The following is a 28000-nucleotide window of genomic DNA, read 5'->3' as shown; positions in this document are numbered from 1 at the left end:
AATTAAAGTTTCTACGAACAAAAAAAAAACATTTTCATAATCAATTCCGAGTTAAAGGGCTTCATAATTTTATTCAGATTGAGTTGAGATGAATAATTAATTATAAAATTAAAATCATTCCAAAGTGAATGAAAAATAATTTTGTACGTATATTTTATCATATTTTCATAAACTTAATGAAAAGTTAAGGACATACGAAGCAAAGCAACTCTCTTTTAAATCTCGATAAATATTGTATAATTTTAATGATTAAATGTTATAAATAATTATATTTCATCTGAAAGTGGGCATCATATATTTTTTTGGAGAAACGTATCGATAACTATGTCATGAAGGCTAAAAATTATTGTAAAAGTACCTTTTAGTGTACTTAAAATACTGAAACAGATTTGTAATCTAAATAAAATATTTAAAGCACTATGTACCTGTGTATTTTATATTACAGGCGCACTTAAAAATACATAGATTATTTTCTATGCGAAAAGCTCCGTTGAAATGTCGGCGTGCTTATTACGTTTTTAGTTTATTGTTAAGTTTAGTGCGAATGATCGTGGAAGGTAAACGACACGTGATCTCGATTAAAGCTCGTGACTAGAAAAAAGTCAGCCACGTGATATCGTGTGTACGTTATGATTGTGACCCACATATGGCGCATACTACATAGGGTACATGGCGCACAATGTTCGCTACGGCATGAAATGGACACAGTACATTCACATACTCGTATTATTGTATAAAACAAATTCCTGCAGGAAAGGACATTTCGTATAATTATGTATGTACATTGTATATGTACAAACGTATGTAATGTGCATAGTGCTAACAAGGTTTTACTATAATATTTTATTATATTTATACAAACTTATTTCATTTTTTTTAGTTGCTTCTTCACAATTAGAGAAAATATATGAATCTATAAAAAAATATTGACGTTAACAACATCTATAAGAAGTATATTTTGTAGAAGAAAAAAAATTAACCCTTTACAGAACATTCTTTTTAAAGAAATACCCCCAGAAACAATGCTAGATGCTTTCTTAATTAACATTTTATTTCAAACCAAAAAAATAATTACGATATAGAACGACAAAATAATTTCAATGTTTTAATAAGTACAATTAAGTGTTAATGAGAGGGATAAAGATTTTTCAAGTAAGTAATTTTTTACATTTTTAAATAAAATCATACAACTATAGCTTTAAATTTTAATTATAACACTAATATTTTATTTTATACTTCAAATCTCAAATAAAATTTGAGCTTTGTATTATATTAATAAATATTTCATAGAAAGGAATATAATTCAAAATAAATGCACCTCAGGGAAAAGTATTATATATCACGCTATTATTTTGTTACGTTTTATATTGTGGTTGAGATATCGACGTGAATGTCGAGGTTTATAACGCGTCCAATAAATTTGTAAAATATATCGCGGACTTTTAACCCAGAAAACTAGTGAAGGATTTAGCTTTACGGTTGCAGTTTCATGGAACATTACTCCTTCCTTGCAGTTGATATACGATAAGAGATATTTAGAGATAATATAACTGAAAAAGTTGCGTCATAAAAATAAACGTATAGTAGTATAGTAAAGAGTGTTACTTCCACGTTATAAGGAAAATATTAAAACTCAAAATCAATTTGAATAAAATCGAGAATTTTATTAAACCGCGTTTTAAAGTGGAGTTGGAAGTTAAATTTTAAATTGAAAAGACGTTTTCAATAAAATTATTGTTAGGGGTTAATATATTTATGGTCATCATGGTATAATGGAATCAATAAATATAATGCAATAAGTATATATTCAGAGAAATACAAACAGGGTTTTTACGTTTCAAATAATGATTTTATGGTTAAACATTAAAAATTATACACAGTCCAATAGCTTTTGTTAATATTCCCAAAAGGTAGATGGTTGGTAAAATAAATACAATTGACAAGGCAATGAAATAATTTGATACAAAGTAATAAATTGAATTATTGCTCAAAGTTATTCAATTCTAACAGGTAATTTTCGAAATGTTTTTTATTATTATTAAAAATACAATTTAATTTTTTTATTTAAGTTTTAGGTTTAAACAAAATAATTACTTTTCTATTTCTCATGCTAGGAACAAATTAACCATCAATTTTAATCATGCTTAACTATAATATATTTATACAATACACAATTATATGTAATTATACGTACTTACCATTCAAGCAAGTGCGAAAGCGTTTCACAAACATACATATAATGCAACGAAAAAATTAAAAAAGTAAATTTTTCTTTCATTAAAACAAAAATTTCTATAAATTAAAATTCTGATAGTAAAAATAAAATAAAAAGAGACTCTTAAGTATACAAAGAAGCACTAGGGAATTTTTCTATTGTTTGAAAGCGAACACCGATTCAATTACTCAATACATTTTTGCAAAATACATACCCTTCAACTATTGAAGTTTGGTTTGCTCGTTCGCTGAATTAAAAATATGAGAAATTGTTGACGATCAAACGAAGAGAAGCTCTCTGGAAATTCTACTACTTACTTCTTTTACTGTCAGATTCAGTCGAAATGTAGACAACAAAAGAAACAACTCTCAAGAACTTGTATTGAATTCATTCTTGCTCAAACCTGACTTAATTTTTTTTTTCATTTTCAAAAATTTTTCATCAATATTGTGTATTGGTTATTGAGGGTTGTTTAGTATATCGACCGCTTCGAAGTAATCCATCATCTAAGCTCAAAAATATCAGAACTTCAACAACTCATAGCAAAATCGCGAGCTAGCTGTAGGTCCTACCTACTTCAAATTACTAGTGTAGAAGATAAATGATGGACACACTTGTTACTGGGGAGGAAACATGTGAAAAGTGCGACATAGATGGATGAAATGGCAAAACCGTCGAAACGCGTTAACTGTTCCCAAAGGTAGTAGAAACAAAGGCGTGTTTTTGTGTTTTTGGTTTTTGTTTTAAGTTTAGGTATCCCTACAGGACGACTGAGTATCGACTCCGAAAGTATCTTGTTTATAATTGATCGAATGCTTTTTAAAACGTTTGTGTTTTTCCGGAAAACTTTGGAGGGACGTGTTTGATTTTCGTTTGATGATATATGTATATATAAAAAATACTTTCCTGGAAATAAATACAAACAACAAACTCATAGATTAGATTCTACATATACTTATTTTTATCAAGATTTTTTTAAATAATATACAAATAATAATTAAATTTTAAAGATTAAATTTTTAAATATTTGGGTCAAAAACGCCCATTTGAAAACCAGTATTCAAAATTTAACTGTGTTAAACAATCTCAGCCTCAAATTTTAATTTTTCTTAACGAAGATGAAGTATCACGATACTTGTACGCTTATAATAGTCATCCTGTAGAGATAATTGATACGATTGACAGATTTAAATTTACGTTTAAAGTAGATTTTAGAGAAGTGTTATATTGTGTACCAAGATTGCCAAATTAAATTATAAAATACGAAGTGAATGTGTTTGTTCTAAAGGTTGATAATAATCAGTGAAGTGTGAAAAGAGTGCCACATAAAGTATTAGCTTTGACATCGTTTTGGATCGCATTTGAAATAATTATTTAACTAACTTTGTAATGAGCCATGACGTACCAAAATTGATTGAATAATTGTTGGAATATTGTGAAATTATAACAATAATTTACTACTTGCGTAAAATTGCACACATATTTTGACCCGCATTAATTTGAAATAAAATTATAACTTACTAATTAAAACTACTATTTAATAATAAATAATCTATGATCAAAAAACAAACGGTCATAAAGTTGATCCAAAACAGTCATCGCTTGGATTAATGTTTAGTAATGAATAAGATATGAATTGAAAGGTCATGTAGAGATTGCGAATGGATAATAAATGATTCATGAGTCAAGTCAAAGAAAGATAGAGAAACTATTTTGAAGATAGTAAGAGAAAATCTACAAAAACATCATCAATTACTCTCCGTCATTGGAAATGTCGTAATTGATCGTTTTTCTTAAGGAGAAAGATCAAATCAGGGTTCTTTATTCTAGATAGATTATCCAAACATAAGGTTCGAGAGGGTCTACAGATTAACAGAACAAAAGCTTAGGATGTACTATAGAGGTAAGAAAACCGGCTATACTCATCAGCAGGCAGCTCATTTTACAAATGATCCAGTACATAATTAATTAATTTCGTCATTTTAATTATTTTTCTTATTGTTTTAATTTTAAGTGTTTCAAAAGTTGCTTGGTGTATTTTGTAGTGGAAATGTGATGTAGCAGGATTGTGTATTGTTTTGAGAAAATATACAACTTGACTTTTCCAAGTTTGACTCATTTATCAATTTTCAAACAACTAACAACTTGTTTATTACAATTATTACTTTACAGTATCAACAAGTTAATTAGGTATAATAGAAGCGGAAAATATAATGAATGATCGAAATAAAAAATAATGCGTCTTTTCTTAATAATCGAAACATCAATCTAAAACATTTGATTATCTAAGTCATCAAAGTTACTTTGTATTAAATATTACTTTAAATTAAATATTTATATTTTATTCAAACCATTATGACGTATTAAAGAACCCTATGATAAATCATTATTTTTTTGAAAAGGGTAAGCAATATTTTGAAAAATGATTACATGTTATAAACATCAATCTAAAACATTTAATAAACGAAATCATCAAAGTGACGTCAAAACTATTACTTTAAATTCAATATTTATATTCTATTTTAACCATAATGAAAGGTTGAAAACTCAATAAAAAATCTATTATATTTGAAAAGTGTAAATTCTTTTAATTAAAAGAAAAAGCTTGCATTTTATTTAATAATCTGTCTAGTCTATGGGTGGTTAGTATGGCTGTGGTATAGTAATTAGATAAGAGTTTAAAAAATCAAAAATAATAAACCAATATTAAAATTAGAAATAAAGAGTTTTTGTAATGGATTTCTATTCGAAGTTAAGCCATTAGTTATTACTGAACAAATAAAAAAAAACTCTTTAATATGCTATCTGGTGGTTAACTGAAGGGTGTATATGTTTTAATCAATTGATTTTCCAGGAAAACATTATAAAATATGTAAACAAATGGTTTATTTTTAAACTTCATAATGGTTGTATCTTTTTGATTTAATTTTGTTAAAAATATCTCTCAAAACAATACTGTTAGTGTTGATGTGCGTTAGTGCCTGATCCGAGATTCGAGTCCGCCGCACGGAGCGGTACCGACACCGCGTCGCAGCTTCCCGGTCCGACCCACCTGTTATAGCGATCTTGCACGACCACTTCGAAGTCCCCTCAATATTAATATCCTTGGCCTGCCCGAGAGAGTCTATATGCGTGTCGGGATCCACTGAAAACGTTCGCCTAGCGACCAGAACCGAAAACAAGAATTACGAGTAAGATTTCAGGGCTATGCGAATGCTTGTCAAACAGGAATAACTCCTTCGACAATCGCAAGACGTCAAACTCTGTACCGAAGAAAATCAAAAACCAAATTCAGCTTCCGCATTAACTTAATTATAGCTCTGATAGTGCACTTATGGTGCACCTAGCACTGTATCGTATATAAGATATGTTTTATCGATTGTAATGACAGAGAAACAATGTGATCAGAATTACGCGTGAAGTATACATAATAAACTGATTCAAGTTCTTCTTCGGTAGAGAGTTTGTACTCGGTGAAAATTTTGCTGTAGTCAAGAATTTCTCCTCTGCAGGATTCAGTCGTGCCAGCTGAAAATATCAGAGAACTAAAATACTTATGACAAATACAAAAATCACAATTTATCCTATCTAATCACTACAGTTACAACCAAGATAGAACACCGATGCATGGAAGATACCTATAATGGTGAAAATTACTTATCCGTTCTGAAATTGTTCCCGAAAATATTACCTGTGCTTGAAAAAATATTTCCTCGGATAACTCCACGCCTAAAGTGGCTAAAAAATGAAACGATGGAAGTAGGCAGCCATTTTTTCTTTACATTGGCAAGCGAATGGATTAGGCTTAAGCGATTAAGAAGCAAAAAGAAATGTTTAAGGAAAAGAAGACTTTCAAGTCATAGATTTTGCTAGAGGAAATTGTTCAGTAAGTCCGTTATTGATTCTTTATATTACTTAAAAAACACATTACAAAATGTCAACCTAAAATTGTTGTTTTTAATGGCATATAATTTTTTTCGTGTAAACTGAATTAATTTAAAAGTATGATTAAAAAAAGTTAATCTAACGTTATAATAAAATCGTTATTTCTGACGTACATTTCAGTGCATTGCTTCATATTTAATTTTGCACCACATGGAAATGGATTTAATTTTTAATATTAAAATGAAAAATTGGCCTGGTTGCATATTTCAAAAAACGGACATGGATTGTCTAATTGCGATGTATAGATAAAAGAAAATTTGAAAAATATAAACATTTAATAGAGTAAAATACACATTGGACGTCATTCTCACACAAAAATACAGAAAATAAAAACACATATATTAAAAACAAACAACAAATAATCAAGACATCACCTAAATATATTTCACGACTATTTACACATATGGGTATGAAAATCAACTAAATGTTCAAAATTTCGTAATCATAAAAAATAAGACAAATATTTGATTAAACAAATTATATTTAATTTCGATTTTTTTATTTAAATTTTAGTTAGTAATTACCACTTTTTTAGTCTACTAGTTACTGCCTTTGATGTTTTAGAACAGGCATGGGCAACTTTATTAAATTTAAGTTTTACATTATTTTCAAACACAGTAAGTGAAGCTTAGTCTAAATTTTAGTGTAGTGTCTTTAGGACGTTGAAGGATGAAGAGGGGATGGAAGCTGTTTCTTTTTTAATGGTGGTATTTACCAAGTAAAATTTAAATTAAAAAAGCAACATAAAATGTAATAATTTACACCAAATAAATGTCTTATTTTAAAATTAAAAATGGATAGATATTATAACAAAGTGATCAATTCATAAAAATTTCGTTTTGCTGTTGAGATTATTATTTGGAAAACAAATGAACACGTAATTGATTTTCCCCAAGACAGCATTCATATCTCGGACAAAATAAATAAAAATACGACACATAGATGACACGGTAACAAAGGAAAGAAAGAATCAACTGCGGAAACGAGGAAGTCTGCGATGCATGACAACGAAAAATAAAAATAATAAATAAGTTGTTAGGGAAAGCGGGGTAAGATGTGGCATAGCCTGGCTCGGGTCCACCACCCCACAAACCTGTGATTGCGATTTTCGCACTCCACTTGGACGTTCCTTCCAAGACCGATTGCTTCACTGCTTTCATGTGCCCGGAGTGGCTCTTCTCCTCCACGGAAAACACCGCCCTAATGTTTCACACAAGTTGCGAATCAATACACAGGGATACGCATTTATATCGACTGTTGCGCGGTATGATCGATTATCCTGAAATTATCACGTCTCCATGTTCCCGATAGTTACCTAAGACAGCGCCGGCATAGATTGATTCACATTCCTATATACAGGACCAACCTGCTGATGGTTATGCCCGTAGGAAGAGCTACCGCTATGCTGAACAAAGATCTGTTCCATGTGTCTATATCATGCCGGATAAAGATCTGTTCGTGTCTGAGGGAGTATTCCGAAGCAGGATTCTTCTACATCTTTAACAAGAGCCTTCTTGCTTACATTTTAATTTATCTTTTTAATGCTTTAATTATTATTGAATAAAATTATAACTTCTCAGTAGACATGTTTACTTCTCTTCTCCGACTCTCGCGGCCATTAATCTCATTACACTTCATTGCTGTATATTTGTGAAGCATAACACCCAGAAACAAACAATGACAGAGTTAAGAACTTTGCTCGTCCCATGTTTGCATACGAATATATGATTTCGTCCGGCTAAATTACAATTTGCTGTGGAAATATAACATCTCACACTGACCAATATTACTATAAATAAATAATAAAACATAATTCTACGACAATTTTATTTGCATAATACCAAATGTTCTAAACATATGTAGTAAAATCAAATCAAGTAAAAAACCACAGTAAATAGATACCTCTGCAGTTTCGCTGCTAAATCTGAAAGAATTGTGCATCAAAAACATAAATGTGTATTAAATCATAAAAATTACATGTTTATGAAATTTTTACCTCACATTGAATATTTGAGTACCTTTGTTAAAAATTTGAATGCGTTAATAAATGCAAATATAAAAAAAAACTCATTATCCATCGAAGTGTTTTTCTATTTCAGAGAAATCAATTCAGGTGATGAAACATTGAGACAATGGAAATATTTTAAGAAGTCTGAATATAATAATTAATAAGTAATTAGAATATAAAAATCATACATATTTATTCATAAATCCCCTAGGTATCAAACCCAGGACCTGCAGCAGGGCAGACAAATACGCTAACCACTACACTACGGAGCAGATATAAAGGTATCGATTTAAACGCACTATTAGGAATTTTCCAAAGTATTTAGATTTTGGGAAAATATCGCGCTCATTGTGATTGAGGTTCCGATATAATAATTCGTAATTGCGTAACCGAAATAATTTATTTAAAATAAATATACCAATAAAATTTTGATATGAATAAAGTGTGGCTAGATAGAGGGAGGTACATTTCAGAGTTTCTCTTTATAACAATGCATTACTTTACCACAAATTTGCATGGGAAATGGACGAGTAAGCCTATTGTACTTCACGGTGCATTTGCTTCCCGCCATTTCTGTTTGGCGGGGGATTAGGGACGAATTCCTGTGGGAATTTCACGGGAAGCTTGCCGCCATAAGTACGCGGAGGACTCCCTAGATTATTCGGCAGCCAAAGTTGATTGCTATTAAAATGTTTATTTCAACTTATTTAACTTTAAAAAATATTAAAAATAATATTTTTTGTAAAAATAATAATTTTTTGGTAGTTATTGAGCGGCAATATTTTATTTTATTTAAAAAAAGCGAAATATAAGTAATTTTTTTATTAACAAAAATACTTCAATTTCATACTATTTCTGTGAGCCTAAGCGGCTCATTATTAGAAATAGGTATCAAATTGTGGTAGAGTGGGTTCGAGCCGAGAAACTCTGACTCAAGCGACCACGACATTAGCCACAGGACCACAACCCGACACTATGTTTATTTTAACTAAATTAATTTTTGTAAAAATTATCATGTTTGGTAGACTTTAAGTGGTTTTTTTGGTAAACACAAAATATAAATTATTTAAAAAAATTATGATTTTGTTGTATTTTTTAAATGGAATATATACATATTTACAACAACAAAAAAATAGAAAAAAAACATTGATATTTCAAAATAGATGAAGAAGAATATAGACGTCTGGGTATTTAGATGTCTTACGACCTATCATAGGATTGTTAAAGTGATCACTTCAGGTTATTTTTTCTTCCGATAATGCATAGGGTACTACAACATATAAAATGCAGTGTTATATTGATAGTCAACACATGAAGGAAAGCTGATCAGCCCTCCGCTTCAGATATCAGTCCAGAAAAATATTGAGTAAATATTTTAGTGAAAAATCACTTGTATGTATTTGACCCCCCCCTCTGGGAATCAAACCCGGAACCTCCAGTACGGTAGCCGGGCGTTCTGCCGATTACACAATGACAATTTTATTTTATTTTAATTCATCGAGAATCGAACCCGGGAAATTAAAAAAATGAAAGTAAAATGTGCTGAATAATATAAGGGCATAAAAGTTATACAGTGATGCATAAAGTTGTTTTCAAAATGCAGGTTTGAACAGAAAACTGAATTTCTGTTTGTTGAAAATTGATATTTTCATCACGACGCGGGGGAGTAACAATGTAATGTGAAATTCATTCGCGCGCCATTTTCCACGACGTTAATTCGCAGTACGGGGAAATTTAATTCAACAGGTCACACACCAGATGTCCAGGATAGGAGCCATCTGTTGGCAGAGAATCAAAGTTCTGCTCGAGTGCATACGGGCCCTGCACAGAAATTGCGTTAGAATCATTTATCAGAGCTCGGCTCGGATATGGCAGGAAATATGTTACGACGTTTTATTACGTCTTCAACGTTTTTTGGCAGCAGGAAGTGTTGAACAATTATATACGATGATAATATTTTATTTTCGACTGTATTTTGGCAAGTTACTCGCAATAATATCACGGTTGGGAAAAACACTTTTTTGCATTAAAACGTATTATTCATTATTATTTATTGATTCGCTATTAACTTTGTACATTGACATGTGGATCATTAAAAGAAAAACACTTGTTAAATACCACATAGCGAGTTTTATTTCAAAACACATTACTAGTTTAAAAAAAACTACAGATGTTTTTATCTACAGGTGAAAAGTAAATGTAAAATATAAATCGTAATTTTCGTTCTGCTGTGAACAAAAATATTTTGAGAGCGTCCAAATATTTTTGCACAAATGTGGGTTTCTTCACGTAGGAGTTATTTTACATTTTTGACATCTCAACATAGATGAAGAATAATAAAGAAGTCTGGGTATTTGCAGGGGTTACAACCAGTTATAGGTTGGTTATGTGATCACTGTACACTCGTGTAACATTCAGCATTATACCAATGATTGATAATCACACTACTCAAATTTTAGTCATAAATGGATTATGACGTTTTTATGGTGAAAATGCAATCATGGAACGTCATGAGATGAATCATATATGTTTGATTTTCACTAGTGTGGTGTCAATCATGGGTAGAATGGTGAATGTTACACGTGATTACTTAACCGTTAGCCCTGTAAATACCCAGACTTCCATATTGCTTCATTAATTGATTCGCAAGTCGCAAGTCTTTTGTGGTAAAATCTATCCACTTTTAATATAAGTTTTACTAAGGAAATACCAGGAAAGTGTAGATAAATGTAAATACTAAGTAAAGTGGACTCCGAGAAGGTGAAGCTTTTACCACCAAGACAGGTCGTAAATTAAATGACTCATGAAAGTCTTAAGAGTTATCTGCGATACAGAGGGAGGTCTCAATAGACCTAATATGGTCGCAGTGACATAAAAAAACCCCAAAAATGACCTCAAAAAAAAGTTAATACCACTATTTCATAGTGGTATTTACTAAGTATTCTATATTTTTATTCATCTATGTTGAGATGTCAAAAAAAAATAATTTCATCTTTGCTACTCGTAAAATAAAACATATTTTCTTATAAATGTGAAACGGTGTGATTTTTTTCCTAACAGAATAAAAACAGAGTATAATTGAATTATGTAATATTGCCCTATGAAAGTGTTCTAGAAGCAAATTATTAAAGTCCTTATAAAGTGTTATGTGATCATAATTTCAGGCGCTATAGTCACCGAGGAGACGCTTTACCACGAGCATAGTACCAAGTTATCGTTGGTACATTCCGCAAGTTTCCCATCGTTAATAGGTTAACTTAGTGAAGTGGTGCTCTTTTGTGAGTGAAGTAATGCCAAAAAACTCATTTAATTCACAATAGCCTCCGCAGGGATGTTTTTCGCTCAGAAGTGAGGGTGGATTGGAATTTATCAGCTTTATTAAAAATAAAGTATTTTGGACTCGGATTGTGCGAGCTCGGGAAATTTTATAATATGTCCCGTGGGATAAGTTGTGGAATACTCGTATGTTCATCCCCGTAGAGTTTTGTAATAAATAATGCTTAATCAATTCTATTGTAGGAGGTCTGGTAGACCCCATTAAATAGTTTAAGACTGGGATGAAGAATTGAACTAATTAATAGGTCATAACACGATAACTTAACGTCTTACAATATTTTGAGTGTGTCCAAATACTTGTTCATAAATCTGGATTATTTAATATTGATTAAGCCAGATTTGTGAACAAATATTTGGACACAGTCAAATTGTTGTAAATAAATTAACTGGTCAAATGTTATGCAAAATTAAATACAAAAATTAAAAGGATATTTTCTAGCGTTTCTCATGCATGTGAATACAATACAGGATTCGGACCTCACATATAAATGTAAGAGTTTCTGCTCAACAAAGAGCTTCTTTTATCTCAGCAATGATGTCTCTAATGAAATTCTAATCAATTCAAGAAATATGTTTCGCATTTGAAAAAAAATAATTTATATATATATATATATATATATATATATATATATATATATATAATATATATATATTTAAATATATATATATATTTATTTATATATATATATATATATATATATATATATATATATATATATATATATATATATATATATATATATATATATATATATATATATATATATTATATATATATATATATATATATATATATATATATATATATATATATATATATATATATATATATATATATATATATATATATATATATATGTATATATATATATATATATATATATATATATATATATATATATATATATATATATATATATATATATATGTATATATATATATATATATATATATATATATATATATATATATATATATATATATATATATATATATATAAACATATACATATATATATATATATATTTATATATATATATATATATATATATATATATATATATATATATATATATATATATATATATATAAACATATACATATATATATATATATTTATATATATATATATATATATATATATATATATATATATATATATATATATATATATATATATATATATATATATATATATATATATATATATATATATATATATATATATATATATATATTTATAAATATAATATATTACGCACGCATTTGTCTTTTTTGAAAGAAAAGTAACCCTTTAATCAAGTTTTTTTATTTATATACTGATTTATATATCTTTTAGAAAATATTATTTTCCGATCGATTTCAGTATCCATAACAAGGGATGGTGAATAATGGATTTGAAGTTCTTACAAGGGATGATGGTAATATATAACGGTTTATATTTTTCAAACCAATGAACAGGACGGTTTTCTTAACAAAACCTTCTACTGATAGTGATATTATATTTTATAAAAATAAATTGGAATACATTTTTGTAGAATACATAAGTTGTGTTTATTATCACGACTAAAGTGCTTTTAAAAGTAAGAACCCCCGAAATTCCTAAAGAGGAAGAAGAGGTATATGTAATATTCCAGGTTCAATAATTGCAATGATATTATAATAAATAAATAAATAATATTTTCAATTTTACTTGAAAATATTGTTTTAAGGTATGTATGACTTTTCAAGTAATTATCAAATTTGAATAGATGATGGATCATTTCATTTTACTTTCTGTAAACATGGATAAATAAAAGAAAAACATTGTAATTTAAAAAACTAAAACTTTGAAATTAGATCTCAATTACGTTTTTTTTTCATATTTGTAGAATAATAGATTTATATTATCCACTGACACTTCGTGATGGAATTGCATTTTTAATTTATTATTAGATTAAAACCAATATTTTTAGCTTTTCCACTTTTTTATTTGACCAGCGACCGGGTTTCGTCGTTACCGACATCATCAGACTGGTGATGTCGGTAACGACGAAACCCGGTCGCTGGTCAAATAAAAAAGTGGAAAAGCTAAAAATATTGGTTTTAATCTAATAATAAAAAAAAAAATTTGTAGAATATTTTGAATCTTTTAAACAATTAGGTCTTTTTCAAATGTAATTAGGACAATTTATGAAATAAGCATAAATGTGACTTTTAAGTCATAAAATTGTTGAAATTATAATGTTTTTACGCAAGACGATTGTTAAATGTTTTTAAAAGAACTAATTTTAAATTAATTTAAACCGTTATTTTTCTAATTTTTCTGATTCCAATGTAAAAAAAAGTAAAAAAAATCTACTTAGATTTTATCTTGAAATTCCAGTTTTAAATACATACATCTTTGAACAAACAGGGAGATAATGTGTATACCGTAAAAAAATATAGAAGACTTCATTGTTGTAAATTTGAATACTGGTAGAAGAGTAATGAACTGCGAACATTGATTGATTCCCTAGTTTTATCGCAAAGTTCCAAAATTAGTTTATCAGAAACTTATTCAATCGAATCTTGCATGATTGGACAACAGTTCGACGCCGAGCAGAAGATTTAAGTGAAGTTTAAGAGTGGGTTGGGTGAATGTCGTCGTCGACAGGCGCCGACGTCGCGACGCACACATCCCCAACAAAGTGACAGTATTTTGCCGAGCAGACAACGCAAATAAAGCAGTAATTATACTCGTTGCTGGGCAAGACTGGTTAAGGGCAATTAAACCATCCTTTGTGTAATATTTGAGCTACACTCATAATGAACTTGCATTCTAATTGCGAATGGAGTTGATATTATAATGAAGCAGCGTTCATGCATCCAATTACAAATATTGTATAAATTGCAAGAAAAAATAAATACTTTCGGAAATTTAGTTAAGAGAAATTCGAATGAAAAGTTTTGAGTGTGTCCAAATACTTGTTCACAAATCTGGATTATCTCTAATTATAGGAGTTATTTTTCACATTATATTGTACATATTTCATACATACATATTTGGACACACTCAAAATGTTCTAAATAAATTAACTGGTCAAATTATAAGCTAAAATATAAAAAAAATTAAAATTATAATTTCTGGCGTTTTCATGTATGTGATTATTATCCAGGATTCGGACCTAACATTCTAAATAAAGGGTTTTCGCTTAATAAAAAGCTTCTTTTTACATCTCACCAATAGATGTCAGTAGTGAAGTTCTAGTGATTCATGAACAATGTTTCAAAATTGATTCATATATATAGATCTTCCAAGAATTTGAGCAGAGTGGTTGTCAATAATGGGTAGAATTGGTGAATGTAACACGTATGTAAAGTGATCACTTAAACCAGCCTATGACAGTTGTCAGCCCCGTAAATGCCCAGATCTCCATATTCTTCTTCATCTTTGATGACAGGCCAAAAAATAATATGAATAGTTTTATAAATGCGAATATTAAAATACAATTATATTTTATCAAAATGTGTATGTTAAAGTAACACAACAATATTTTTTCAAATTATTGATTCACGAAGCTGTGTTACTTTTGCAATAATTTCAACTTTAAAAAATGAAGTCTGGAACTGCAACAGCATGTGATTTATTCCATATTTACACAGAATGCTAAAAATCAAAATTGAAGTAAGCTGCATGTTCAGTCATAGCCAAAATGCTGAACGTGACAAAGTGATTGTTTGTCAATCGTAATGCTTCTTAATGATCAGAGGTTCACTTTTTTTTTCCCAAATTACTATTTTATTATATTTTAAAACTTAAAAATGTTTTATATGTTTTTACTAACTTCTTCAGAGACATTATAATAATTAATATAGAAACAAAACAGAAGCGTTCTGTATTTAGTGTATAAGTTAGATGATAAGTATCTTGAAAACAGTACAGCGAATAACAAGAAAGTGCTGAATATAGTTGGCATTCACTTTATAAAAGTGGTATTTAATAACAATGTTTATTATATCCACTTTGAAATATGAAAAAAAACTACAAGTCAACGGCAGAAACATTTTAGATTTGAAAAATAATGAACCCGTATTTTTTGAACGACTTCATAAAGAATACACTAAAAAAGAAGTCGATTGCTTTTGCTTTCGTAAAATGATTTCATTAAGTAATTCAACCTTGATCAAAGCGAGCATTATAGAAAACATTTGACGAAGCTGCCAATAAAACGGAGAGAGAAAAAAATTAATGGACGTATACACAAAGTCTTTTAAGTAATTGGTTTTATAGGCTGTCAGCACGTGCTGAAAATGTTCAAGCAACTTAGTACCTACTTTGAGACCAACTTTGCTATTCTAAAATACACAAAATGCTATAATGCTAATGCCGAGAAGTACAATTACGCTTAAAGTATCACGTTGAATATATATATATATATATATATATATATATATATATATATATATATATATATATATATATATATATATATATATATATATATATATATATATATATATATATATATATATATATATATATATATATATATATATATATATATATATATATATATATATATATATATATATATATATATATATATATATATATATATATATATATATATATATATATATATATTTATACATATATATGTGTATATATACACACACACACATAAAAATAATTCCTAATTGGAGATAATTCAGATTTGTGAAAGTATTTGGACACACTAAAAAAATTTAAATTAACTGGTCAAATTAAATTTCAAGTTTCTCGAGTATGTGAATATAATCCAGGATTAGGACCTCACAAACAAATGAAAGAGTTTTTGCTCAATAAAATGTTTCTTTCGTCTCATCATAGATGTCTCCAGCGAAATTTTAGTTAATTTAAACAATTTGTTTAGAAATTAAACAATATTATTAGAAGTTCAAAGAGTTTGGATAGTGTGGTTGTCAATCATGGGTAGAATTAGTGAATGTAACACGTGTGTAAAGTGATCACTTCAACCAGCCTATGACGGTCGTAAGCCCCGCAATAGCCCGGACTTTCTAATTCTTCTTTATCTATGTTGAGATGTCAAAAGTAATTTAAAGAGGTTTTTGTTTGAAAGCAATGACTAAAACTAATAAAAAACCGACAAGAATAAGTCGCGTTTTTTCCAGAGAAAAATATGAATATTTGAAAATAGTGAAAGCACCAAAAGTCTTATGAGTAACGTTTCAAGATTGTTTGAAATGGCGGTCCTATTTGCCAGACATTTCGATGTCCAGAAAAATAACACGATTCATCAATCCAAGAAGCGAAACAAAAATTGGCAAAGATTTCTGGAAACATTTTATCAATGCACGAGAATTCTTGCTAATGGGACACGACAGACAGACAGCCCGAGAATTTTCAAGATTAATCAGGATCTTAAATGAATAAGAGGGTTAAAACAATAACGAGAGGAAGAGAAAATCGAAAATCTTTATAAATATCTATAAAGTTATAATCAGCGGGTATGTATGAGGAGATCCATGAACGTGAACAAGGCGAATAATAACACTCTCCTAATTACTGAGGCGAAGGATGTTTGCAAGGACAGAGTGATGCGGTGTTCTATTCTCTCTACCTACCCCTGCGGGGAAGTGTCGTGATTGTTAGTTAGTTACAATCGTTAGTTAAAATTACAATAGACCTCTCAGACGAACGTGTGGTAAGTTATGTATGATAGATGTTTGAAAAGTGAAATAAAAAAGAATGCAATGCTTATATTATTGATAAAATAAATGCATTTTTGATAAAATAAAGAAAGGTGTGTTGATTTGGACATGTGGAACGAATGAGTGACGAAAGAAGGTAAAACAAATCAGTCTTGCGCTTCAGACACTTGTACGGGGTAGTATTATTATTATTATTATATTAGTATAAAACAGTATAAGGGGAAAATTACTTATATTCATAATATTTCGACTACCCCTTAAGAATCGAACTCGGGACCTCTAGCACGGTAGCTAAAAGCGCTAACCATTACACTACGGCGACGCATTTACTAAACTAATAAATATTTATCCCCGTATTTGAAATGTTAAATAAGTTTAAACTTTTACATTTTATTGTTTACCTGTAATTATCTGGGTTTTGAGAAATTTGTTTAGTCAATAGATTCAACGATCCCCTAAAATATTCAACGACAATGAATACTAAATTGGACAAATGTTCAATCGACAAGAATATCTCGAGGCATTGTCCTGGAACATTGTGTAACCGGGGTTAATGGAAATGCATGTTCTATTACTGGAGATTAATATTCGGTATTAATATAAATTGAAATGTCTTTGATTTGAAGATATTACTGAAGTTAAAAGTAAATGAAATCTTTTCATGTTATATTTTGACATCTCAACATAGATGAAGAAAAATATGGAAGTCTGGACATTTACGGGGTGTCATCATAGGCTGGTTTAAGTGATCAGTTTACACACGTGTAACATCATTGTCACCAATTCTACCCATCATTGACAGCCACACTATCTAAATTCTTGGAACTTCTATATTTGTACGAGTATATCGTTCAAATTCGAAACATTGCTTAAATTGACTAGAATTTCACTAGAAACATCTATGGTTAATATAAATAATAAATAAATAGCTCCTAATTGAAGATAATCCAGATTTGTGAACAAGTATTTGGAACACACTCAAAATGTTGGAAATCTTTTCGTATTAATTCTTCATTCTAAAATACTGGCATTGAAAAAATACTAACCCATCTCTCTTTAAACCTTTTCTCTTTTTGAATTTATTATTGTTTACCTAGCTCTTACTAATTTGTGATAGTATTTTTCGGATTTAAAAGATTCAAAAGAACCTAAAAACATGTTGTAAAAAGAAGTTTATGTACTAAGGTTTTTGGACAAAAATTCCGCTGTTGGATTACACATTTGTATTTTCGGATAAGGTTCTTTTATAATCGATAAAAGTGGCTGAATTTTTCGATTTCATAAAACAAACGAATTAGCTGCGTAAAATTTCCATATTTCACCATTCACGCATTTTGACTGCAGTCAGTCTTTTTTCATTCTTATTCTGCCAAATCCATGCTTCACTTTGAAGCATTAAAGTAATTATTTCTAACATCAAAATATTACTCACTCTTTTTTAGTATGATAATATTTTACTAAGAAACGAAGAATGCAGTGATTTTTTTTAACTGTTAATAATTTATTATCTATGGCGATGGTAGTACAATATAATTAAGTAGAAAAAAATGTGTTGTCTTGGAAGTATTGACGTTTCTCAATGTTTCATCAGTGAATTGTAAATCTTCAACAATCTTTATTTCATCTTAGTATTTATTCGATCTGTGTACCTAAATACGTAATACTAATAAAATATTTTGAAATATTTTACTATGTGGACACTGGATCATTATTTTGAATACTATAATTAATTTCTTAGTATGGTTGCATTCTGGAAGTACCTAATTTTGTGATGAGAATGCTAATGTTCATTCCAATTATGGCGGCAAGCTGAAAATTTAATCAAAAACAAATATATCCAATGCCGAAGGGTAACAATTTCTGTTTACTCATTAAATATTGACGTATATTGGCATGTCAGGCCGTTGAAATTAGGTCGAAAAATTGCAAAACTTTAAGATTGAAATAAAATTCACAAAATACAACAAATAAAAGGAAAATCGTACAATTTTCAAATTTTTGTTTTTGATTTACTGTATTAAAATGAATTTATTAATTACTCGTAAATGTGAAATGTTTTTATTTTTATTTTTTAAAAACAAAAATGTTAGTTATATTGATTAACCAACCATTCTCCGAGATTTTTATCTACCAGTTTTGAGACGTACCCGTCTCTTCGTCAGGACAATCGCTACAACAGCATGCAAACAATACTAAACGTCATTACAATAGCACTATTCATACATCAACAACAACACAAAATTTTAATCATGTACGGTGATGACGAGTTGTATTGTTTGCATGTTGTTGTAGTGATTGTCCTGACGAAGAGACAGGTACGACTCGAAACTTATAGAGAAAAATCTCGGTGCGTGGTTATATACTAACATTACGTATATATTGTAAAAAAGAAAAAAAAAGAAAAAAGACTCCACTGAGAAAATGCTTTATATATTAAAAAATATAATAATTATGAATATGATTTAATATGAGTAAAAATATTAAAAGCATTAATAATATTTTCATGTGCAGAAAAAACTTTTTTTCATATATTAACATATTGTTAACATAGAAGTAGGTTCCGGTACCCACTAGAAACTAAATAATGTATTACAATGTTTTAAATAAACTTGTTTTCAGTTTGTAAAAAAAATTAAAACCATGTTTGTACTTAACAATTTAAAATATGTTTGGCAACGCAATAAAGAAACAGTATAATAAAAAAAACAGTGCTGTTGAAACATAAAAAAAAGTTTTTAAGTAATAAACATTCAATACATTTTTATTGAAATCTGAAATAAAAACATTAATAACATTTAAATTTGAATTAAATCAGACGGAAGTGCAAAAATTAAAGTCCTACCTGATGAGTTCGAAGATCTCAGGCTTGTCTCTTTCTCTCACTTTCATCCGTTCTTTCATGGCTGAGATGATTGAAAGAGCCTTGTCTTCAGCTCCCTGCTTCGAGGACTTCTCCGCCGCCCCTGCGAAGCACACTGAAGGTCAGGGGTAGTGAATAGTTCAGGGGATGCTGGGGGAGGGGGATGATCGGACGAGGACAAGTCACTACTTGCATGAAAATTTCCAGGGTTAATAAGTTTATTATTTAATAAAATAGGAAAAAAAATTAAGTTCTTATCAAGAAAGACTGATTAAAAAGACTGATAAATATTTATACGTATATATATATATATATATATATATATATATATATATATATATATATATATATATATATATATATATATATATATATATATATATATATATATATATATATATATATATATATATATATACATATAAATATATGTAAACAAATATATGATATTTATATTTACATTTTATGAACTTCCCTGGAAACTTTCAAAAGCTTCAAATACTCGTAGTTCAAATACTCGCAAATATTTGAAAGCAATATAATTTGTTAAATTGTATTGGAAAATCTCCATTGTTTAACTGATGGTATACATATAAAAGCCTAAAAATCAATAGGTTTATAATTATGGAAACATTATTGTTAAAATTTACGGTATCATATGATATATGGAGTTTTTAATATTCTTTTGAAATAAAGACCATGTTCAAATTTAATTGCAAATATTCGGCAAATGTTAAAATATTTATAAAATGGTTAGAATAATACAGATTTTCTTAAAAATGCATGAGAATTTCATAACACCAAGGCGTTGTATTTCGAGTACCTAAAAAAATATTCACCTACTGTAATGAATGTTTTATAAAAAAATCACTTACTTGCTTATTGATTATCCAATATGGATATGTTTATATTTAAAAAAATGGCATATTTTACCTGTCTGGAATACTTCTTACATTAACGTTTGCGTTTTAGAGGCTGGAGAGGGAAAACATTCAGGTTAGTAGTAATATATAATAAAGTTTATCGATTTCATGCAAACTACATATAAAAGAATGAAACGTGTTTCGTTAAAATAGATATAAAATGAGAATGCAATTAAAAGTTTCGTAAAAGACCATGAATATATTTGAACGCGAAGGAGCGTCGTCTGGCTTCTATTTTTCATAAATTTACATTATTTGTAAACTTATTTATAGCAAAGTTACTTGGGAACACGTTTCATTCTATTTGTGGAATTTTGGCATCTACATGATCTGATTCAGACGGACGGACGAAGAGACATGGAATTATATGAAGAGCTTTCTACTGGACTTTTGGACTAGACTTTTGGAGAATCGAGAACTTTCGCGAGTAGTAAATTGAATTATGTTTGAGTACTTAAAAATGTATTGTTATTTATTAAAAGTGAATAATGAAACAAATTACGCTTTGAGGTAAGTTAATTTATAGTACAATACAGGACATTATTATTATATTTTTGTGCAAATATACAAAAAAAAAACTGTGATAAATTTAAAACACGTGTTAAAAATAGTATTGTAAGTTTTGTTTGAATAAATTTTGTACAGTTTAAAATAAAGGAATTTGAGATATATAAGGGCAAGTTATGAGGTAAAAAGTACAAGATAATGGACAATAAGGTAAAAGTGCATAGAAAAAGTATTTGTAAATGCACTCGTGATTATTGAGATTAAAAAGTGAACCAATAGAAAGCTGGAAAAGGCATGCACAGTGATGAAGTAATGACTTACAGTAGATACAGTACATATTGGATATATGGTCAAGGTTTTAAGATAAACATATGAGAATATATATCAAAATATTTGATACATCTAGGGAGATACATTGGATACATGAGAAAGTCGATAATACATATAGTATGAGCAGAAACATTCAAGGCAAAACAGATGCTGAAATGAGACAATAATATGAGACAGAAAGAGACATCAAGAGCATTCCACATCAATGGATTAAGGGTTAACACGGGGAACATTGCGCAACTTCCGCTTAATCAAGGCCTCCGCGTTTACCAGACAGTTAAAACCATATGCTTAATCTAGTATAATACTACCGGTCAATGTGTGTTTTTTTTTAATCTCTCAAGGCAACACTCATTTTGCTTTGAACGCGATTTTATAACAAAACTAAAACTAAATTATTTTCGTTTTGGATAAAAAATATGTTTAAAGTATATAAGTACGCAGTACCGCAAAAATTACGTTAAAATTTATGACAACCTATGTAAAAGATATGACTTAAATTGGTCGCATAAAAAGCTTAACCCTTTAATTTCCCATTCACTTGTTTATTTCATTTTAATGTTAATTAACTTTACAAAGTATGGTATTTGTGAGAAGAGACACAAATTGAAATGGTGAAGATAACTTATCATAAACAATTAATTTTACATATATTTTTATTAATTTTATACGATTTGACTTATTTCGTATTGTATATAAGTATATATTGCTAATTAAAATAAATGTAAATATGTACTATATGAGTAACTATTAATCCTACATAACTAATGAAATAATGGTATGATATTATGCTATAATTAAGTTTAAGCATATAAAAACTATTAAATTATTTCATTAAAATTCTTTGTATTAGGAGATATCAAAAAAATTCTACGTCGTAAATTACCGCATATAAAATAATTTTAAATAAATATAAGCAGTTGATGTATATATATAAGTATAATGTATATATATACATATATATATATATATATATATATATATATATATATATATATATATATATATATATATATATATATATATATATATATATATATATATATATATAGATATATATATATATATATATATATATATATATATATATATATATATATATATATATATATAAATATTTATATATAAATATTTATATATATATATATATATATATATATATATATATATATATATATATATATAATATTTATATATATATATATATATATATATATATATATATATATATATATATATATATATATATATATATATATATATATATATATATATATATATATATATATATATATATATATAAACATACATATAAATAGATATAAATTATATATGTTTGTGTATAAGCTTTTGATTTACAAATGTATGATAATAATAAAAATAGTAATTTTCAAAATAAATATTTTGCCAATAATAATATATTAATAATAAATTGTAAATTTTATATATTTATGTGGTTTTCTTACCTATGATGAACATCGTTCAAATATATTTTTTGTAATATAGAAACATTTATTATTTTATTATTTATTAAGTTATTTTTAAAAAAAGATTTGTTCTTACAGTTTTTTTAAGGAAAAAGTGTCTCTTAAGATGTAGGCTGGGAAAATTTTCTGTATTAAAATGGAAGATGATATATCAGAAATATAAGCAAAAATTCAAGCTGAATGTAAAAAAACTACAGGAAGCAATAATAAAGGTTAATTTCCGCCTTTAGATTGCAGAATATTTTGCTTAGTGTTTTTCAAGGATTTAAAGGAAAAATAATTCAAGAACCTGAATTAATCAAAATGTACTGAAAAAAATGCCACCAAAAAATATATGTAGCTTTTTCATCTAAAACTGTCTAATATTTATATGTTTGTAAGTTGGTCAGTCTAAATTAAATCTACTGGCTGATATTATTGTGATTTTTAGACCAGTTGCTGTGTACTGTAATATTCGATGAAATTCATTAATTATAACAGATATTTTTCATTTATAGTCACACAAGGGGTTGGTAGTCTAAATCTTGATTTTCGGGATTCTAATCGTAATAAATCTAAGGGTTGCGACAACCGCCGTATTTAACTACATATTTTATTCAACATTTTGATGAAAATGGTTAAAACCAAATTTGAAGAAAAATTTATCTCAAGTTTAGTAAATACATTTCACATACTTTTACGTGAAATATTTCTAGTATACTTTGTATTCAAGATTGATTTTATTATTTTTTTAGCTCAAAGTTAAAAATTAACATAATTTAAGATGGCGACTTATGCAAGAGGATTGGAGACCTGAAAATTTCAACCCTTAATGATAATAATAAAAAATACTATTTTTAATTAATGAAATTTCGAATGTACACAGCGACTAAACTATATGTAAGTCTACGGATTTATTATGAAGTATAATAGAGTAGGTAATATAGATTATAAATATGTAGTAAATACTCTACGTATTAAATTTAGTAGAGGCCATGTTGTTAGTTGAGCTCATGATGTACATGTGTGTGTACGTACTGTGTCCCTGGCCTGGATCGTGTACGGACACGTGTTGTGCGTGTGTGAGAAACATACATAGTGAATGGTGAATGAAACAACAATGTTACACATCAAGTAGTAGTCAGTATGAGTAATGTTACACATCAACTAATGTGCAAAGGCAAGCCGCAAGTTAAAAACAGTAGTTTTGAGTTTATAGTTAACTTAAAATGCCAACTTAAAAGTTGCTTTTTGCCAAAACATGTGTAAAATTAATACAATTTTGCTGCTATTTGGAAAATGAATATCTCGGTAAAGAAAGGAAAGCAAAATCAGTGATTGTATATGATAGGGGCCAGTTATAAGAATGCTTTGAGCCGTGTTACGCTAAACAGCCGCAACTTGAGTTACGGGTAGTTGCCTTTACACATTAGTCAAGTAGTAGTTAGTATGAGTAATGTTACACATCGAGTAGTAGTTAGTATGAATAATGTTACACATCAAGTAGTAGTTAGTATGAGTAATGTTACACATCGAGTTGTAGTTTGTATGAGTAATGTTACACATCAAGAAGTAGTTAGTATGAATAATGTTACACAAACATATGTTACAGTATCTAGTTACGGTGAAGCAAATATGGCGAGTGTTACAATAGTGTTTAAAAATGTTTCTAATCAACATGGTGAATGTTACATCAATGTTTAAAGTTCATTTGTTAATGTGTGATGAATGTTATATTTTGTACTATTTTTGTAATAGTAAAATATTATATCAATTGTAGGAAAAAAAATCATGTCCGTAATGATTGTTTGATTTTGAGAATCGTGTACGTTTGAAATGGTTAAGACTTATGTGTTTCAAAAATCATTTATCTTATGTCAAAGGAAAGTGTTATTGTTCTTAAGGTTTTTTTGTTGATTAGGGCGGCCAGAGGTATACTGATATTGAAATGATGTTATATAATACACATCTTGAAGTAAATTTGTAAGTCATATGTGGATATAACAAAGGTTATTGTGTATTTGTGAAAAAATAGTAATTTGATAATGTATTTTGTCTTTGTGAAAAAAAGAGTAATATAAAACAGTATATTTTGTTTATAGAGGTAGTTCAAAGAAATATGTGGGTATAGAAATAACCACAGAGTTACGTTTTTGAAAAATTCACGTATTTTTATTTTGATATTCCGATTCCGGATAAAAGTAAAAGAAATAGTAAATAATTTTTGCTTTTATTGTTTTCGTATGAATATTTCGAACAAAATTTATTTGTATAATAAAATATCTAAAATGTTAAGAGCAAACTCGGTAAAACTGTGAAATTTTTACGATAGTATATTATTTTTATTTTTTAAAAAAATAAGACTTGACAAAAGTAGAAACATCTCACTAGGTGACTGCCAAATAAATAAATAAATTAAAAACTCTTACATTTAAACAGCATTTAACATTTTTATTTTATTTGACCAGTGACTGAGTTTTATCGTTACCGATTATTTGCCCGATAAATTTAAAGAAACCTAGACACTGGCCGAGAAAAATAAAAGTGGAAAACGCTGTGTAAATGTTGTTTTATTATTATATGGTAAATGCAACCCCGTTAAGAAATATAAAAACAAAATTAAATACTATTTTATTTATTTAAATATTAAAATCAAACGTTATTTTTAAGGGTCTACTAAGTTGTATATTTTATTTTTAAAAAACATTAAAAAAATCGTTACAATTGTTTCGCCTTGTTAGGACAATTTAGAACAACTGCTTGATACAGTGATTTGATAATGCCCATTTCAATTTTGGATTTTTATTATTTTTAAAAAAATATATAAATTTTAGAGTTTTAAATATTAAATGTCAAATCAATAAATATTTTTTTTATTAATTGTTTCGACATTCACTTTGTGGTAAGACATTTGTAACATTGTAAAAGTAAAACACTTGATTTTTTCCACTTGAGTTATATATATTTTATTTTAACGACTAGTTTCGTAAGCTATGCTTCCATCTTTAAAATAAAATAAATATAACTCAAGTGGTAAAACAAGTCTTTTTCTTTTACAATTTCAATGAATAAATAATTTGTTTACTTCGTTTTTAGAGATCATCAAGAATTTTTGTTGTGTAGCCATTTTATTCTCATTTTTAGAAAAAAAACAACATGGAGTTTCGTTGCACAAATTAAAATATAAGTGACTGACTAAATGTTAAAGAGTTGTCAGTGACAAGTTTGATCTATTTCATTAACTTGGTATACAGCTTGAACTGGAAGTAGCGAGTGGCCAGCAAAACGGTCATGTTTATTAAATATTAGCCTACTTAGAATTATTCTAATCTCATGGGGAATGAATCGTTATACAGATCACATGGGATATGCGGTGAAATAATATGTGAATATATATATGGCTGCCTCCGTAGTGTAATGATTAGAACGCTCGTCTACCGTACTGGAGGTCCAGGGTTCGAACCCAGAGGGGTGTCAAATATAAAAATATAAAGGTATAATGTAAGTGATTTAGTCAATCTTCTGTTTATTCAATATTACCCTGGACTAGTACCTGAAGTGGAGGGCTGTTCACCTTTCCTTCATATATTAACGATCAAGATAACACTGCTTTTATATGATGCAGTGCCCTATGCACCATCGGGTGCATATGAGGATTTGAAGAAGACATATATGTGTAAACAGTGCTATGGTAGTGAAGGGTAGTATTGTTTGCATGCTGTGCTGATAATTGTCCTGACGAAGAGACGGGTACGTCTCGAAACCGATAGACATAAAAAATTCGGTGAGTGGGTATATACCAACATTACTAACATTTTTGTTTAAAAAAGTATAAAATTATATATGTGTGTATTTATTGTAAATAATCCTTCTAAGCTTGAGACCAGCAACTCCCTACTCCTCACATACCACCCTTAACATTTTAAAAGGGATAAACAGTCTGAAAGTCATCATAATGGTAGCCAAGCTTTTGAAAGGAAATTAACTTCGAAATAAGAAACAGAAGAAGTTAATAAGAGGACTTTATCATTTCAAATATGAAGATGCAATTTGCTCTTATTCAAAGAGAAAGGGAGTATTAATCAACGCAGTAAACTTGTATTCATCGCTTAATCTCCCGTTTTACATATTCCAGCCGTAAATCAGATCACGGTGTGTTGAGATGGAGCTTTTCAGTAACATAAAACATAATTCTAATGAAAATACAACAATTCCCTTCGAGCGAACTATAAAACAAAATAGTTCATTTCGTTTAGTACAGCCGCATTTCGTGGATATTCATGAATTTTAATTAAAAATTTGCTCTTTAAGTAAAATATTCTCTAACAGAGTAAAGCGTCCGACTTGGGGTGGGAAATGTATATAAATTCTTAAAACTCTCTAGCAGAGATTCAACAATAATAAGATTGTTAAATATTTTGCCTTATACCAGCTTCAAAGAAATTGATATAAAAAAGGTCAAAAGAAAAATATCGTAAAGAAATAAAAAAAACTTGAAATGACTCATTAAGTTGTATAATATTATTTTTAATTAATGTTTTACTTAGTTGATACTTAATAAATACCACTATTGTTTTACTTAGTAAATACCACTAATAGAGGTATTTACCAAGTAAAACATTAATTAAAAAATGGATAGATTTTACCACAAAGTGACTGCCGAATCAATTAATAAACGTGTAATATTACGTTATGTTTATTTTCTCTTCATACGTAATATTTACAACGATTTAGATA

General features: G+C 28.2%; 1 protein-coding gene across 5 annotated transcripts in view; it reads right to left on the bottom strand.

The window, feature by feature from the left end:
* Positions 1 to 28000, bottom strand: part of unc-13 (protein unc13 homolog) — a 480145-nt gene that overhangs the window by 55465 nt on the left and 396680 nt on the right. For 4 of the 5 annotated variants that reach the window (XM_088270463.1, XM_088270432.1, XM_088270455.1 and 1 more), the window contains 2 exons: positions 20020 to 20152; positions 7254 to 7360 (listed from right to left, as the gene is read on the bottom strand). In XM_088270463.1, the coding sequence (XP_088126589.1) occupies positions 7254 to 7360; positions 20020 to 20152 (240 nt within the window). Of the gene's footprint in view, positions 1 to 5267; positions 5375 to 7253; positions 7361 to 20019; positions 20153 to 28000 lie in introns of all 5 variants that reach the window. The other variant, XM_088270440.1, reaches the window with a different exon arrangement.

This window comes from Brachycentrus maculatus, unplaced genomic scaffold (genome assembly GCF_059751285.1).
Source record: "Brachycentrus maculatus isolate JH-2025_06_01 unplaced genomic scaffold, ASM5975128v1 h1tg000027l, whole genome shotgun sequence".
Lineage (NCBI taxonomy): Eukaryota > Metazoa > Arthropoda > Insecta > Trichoptera > Brachycentridae > Brachycentrus > Brachycentrus maculatus.
Note: the sequence above shows the minus strand (reverse complement) of the source record. Positions and strands in the feature narration are given on the sequence as shown.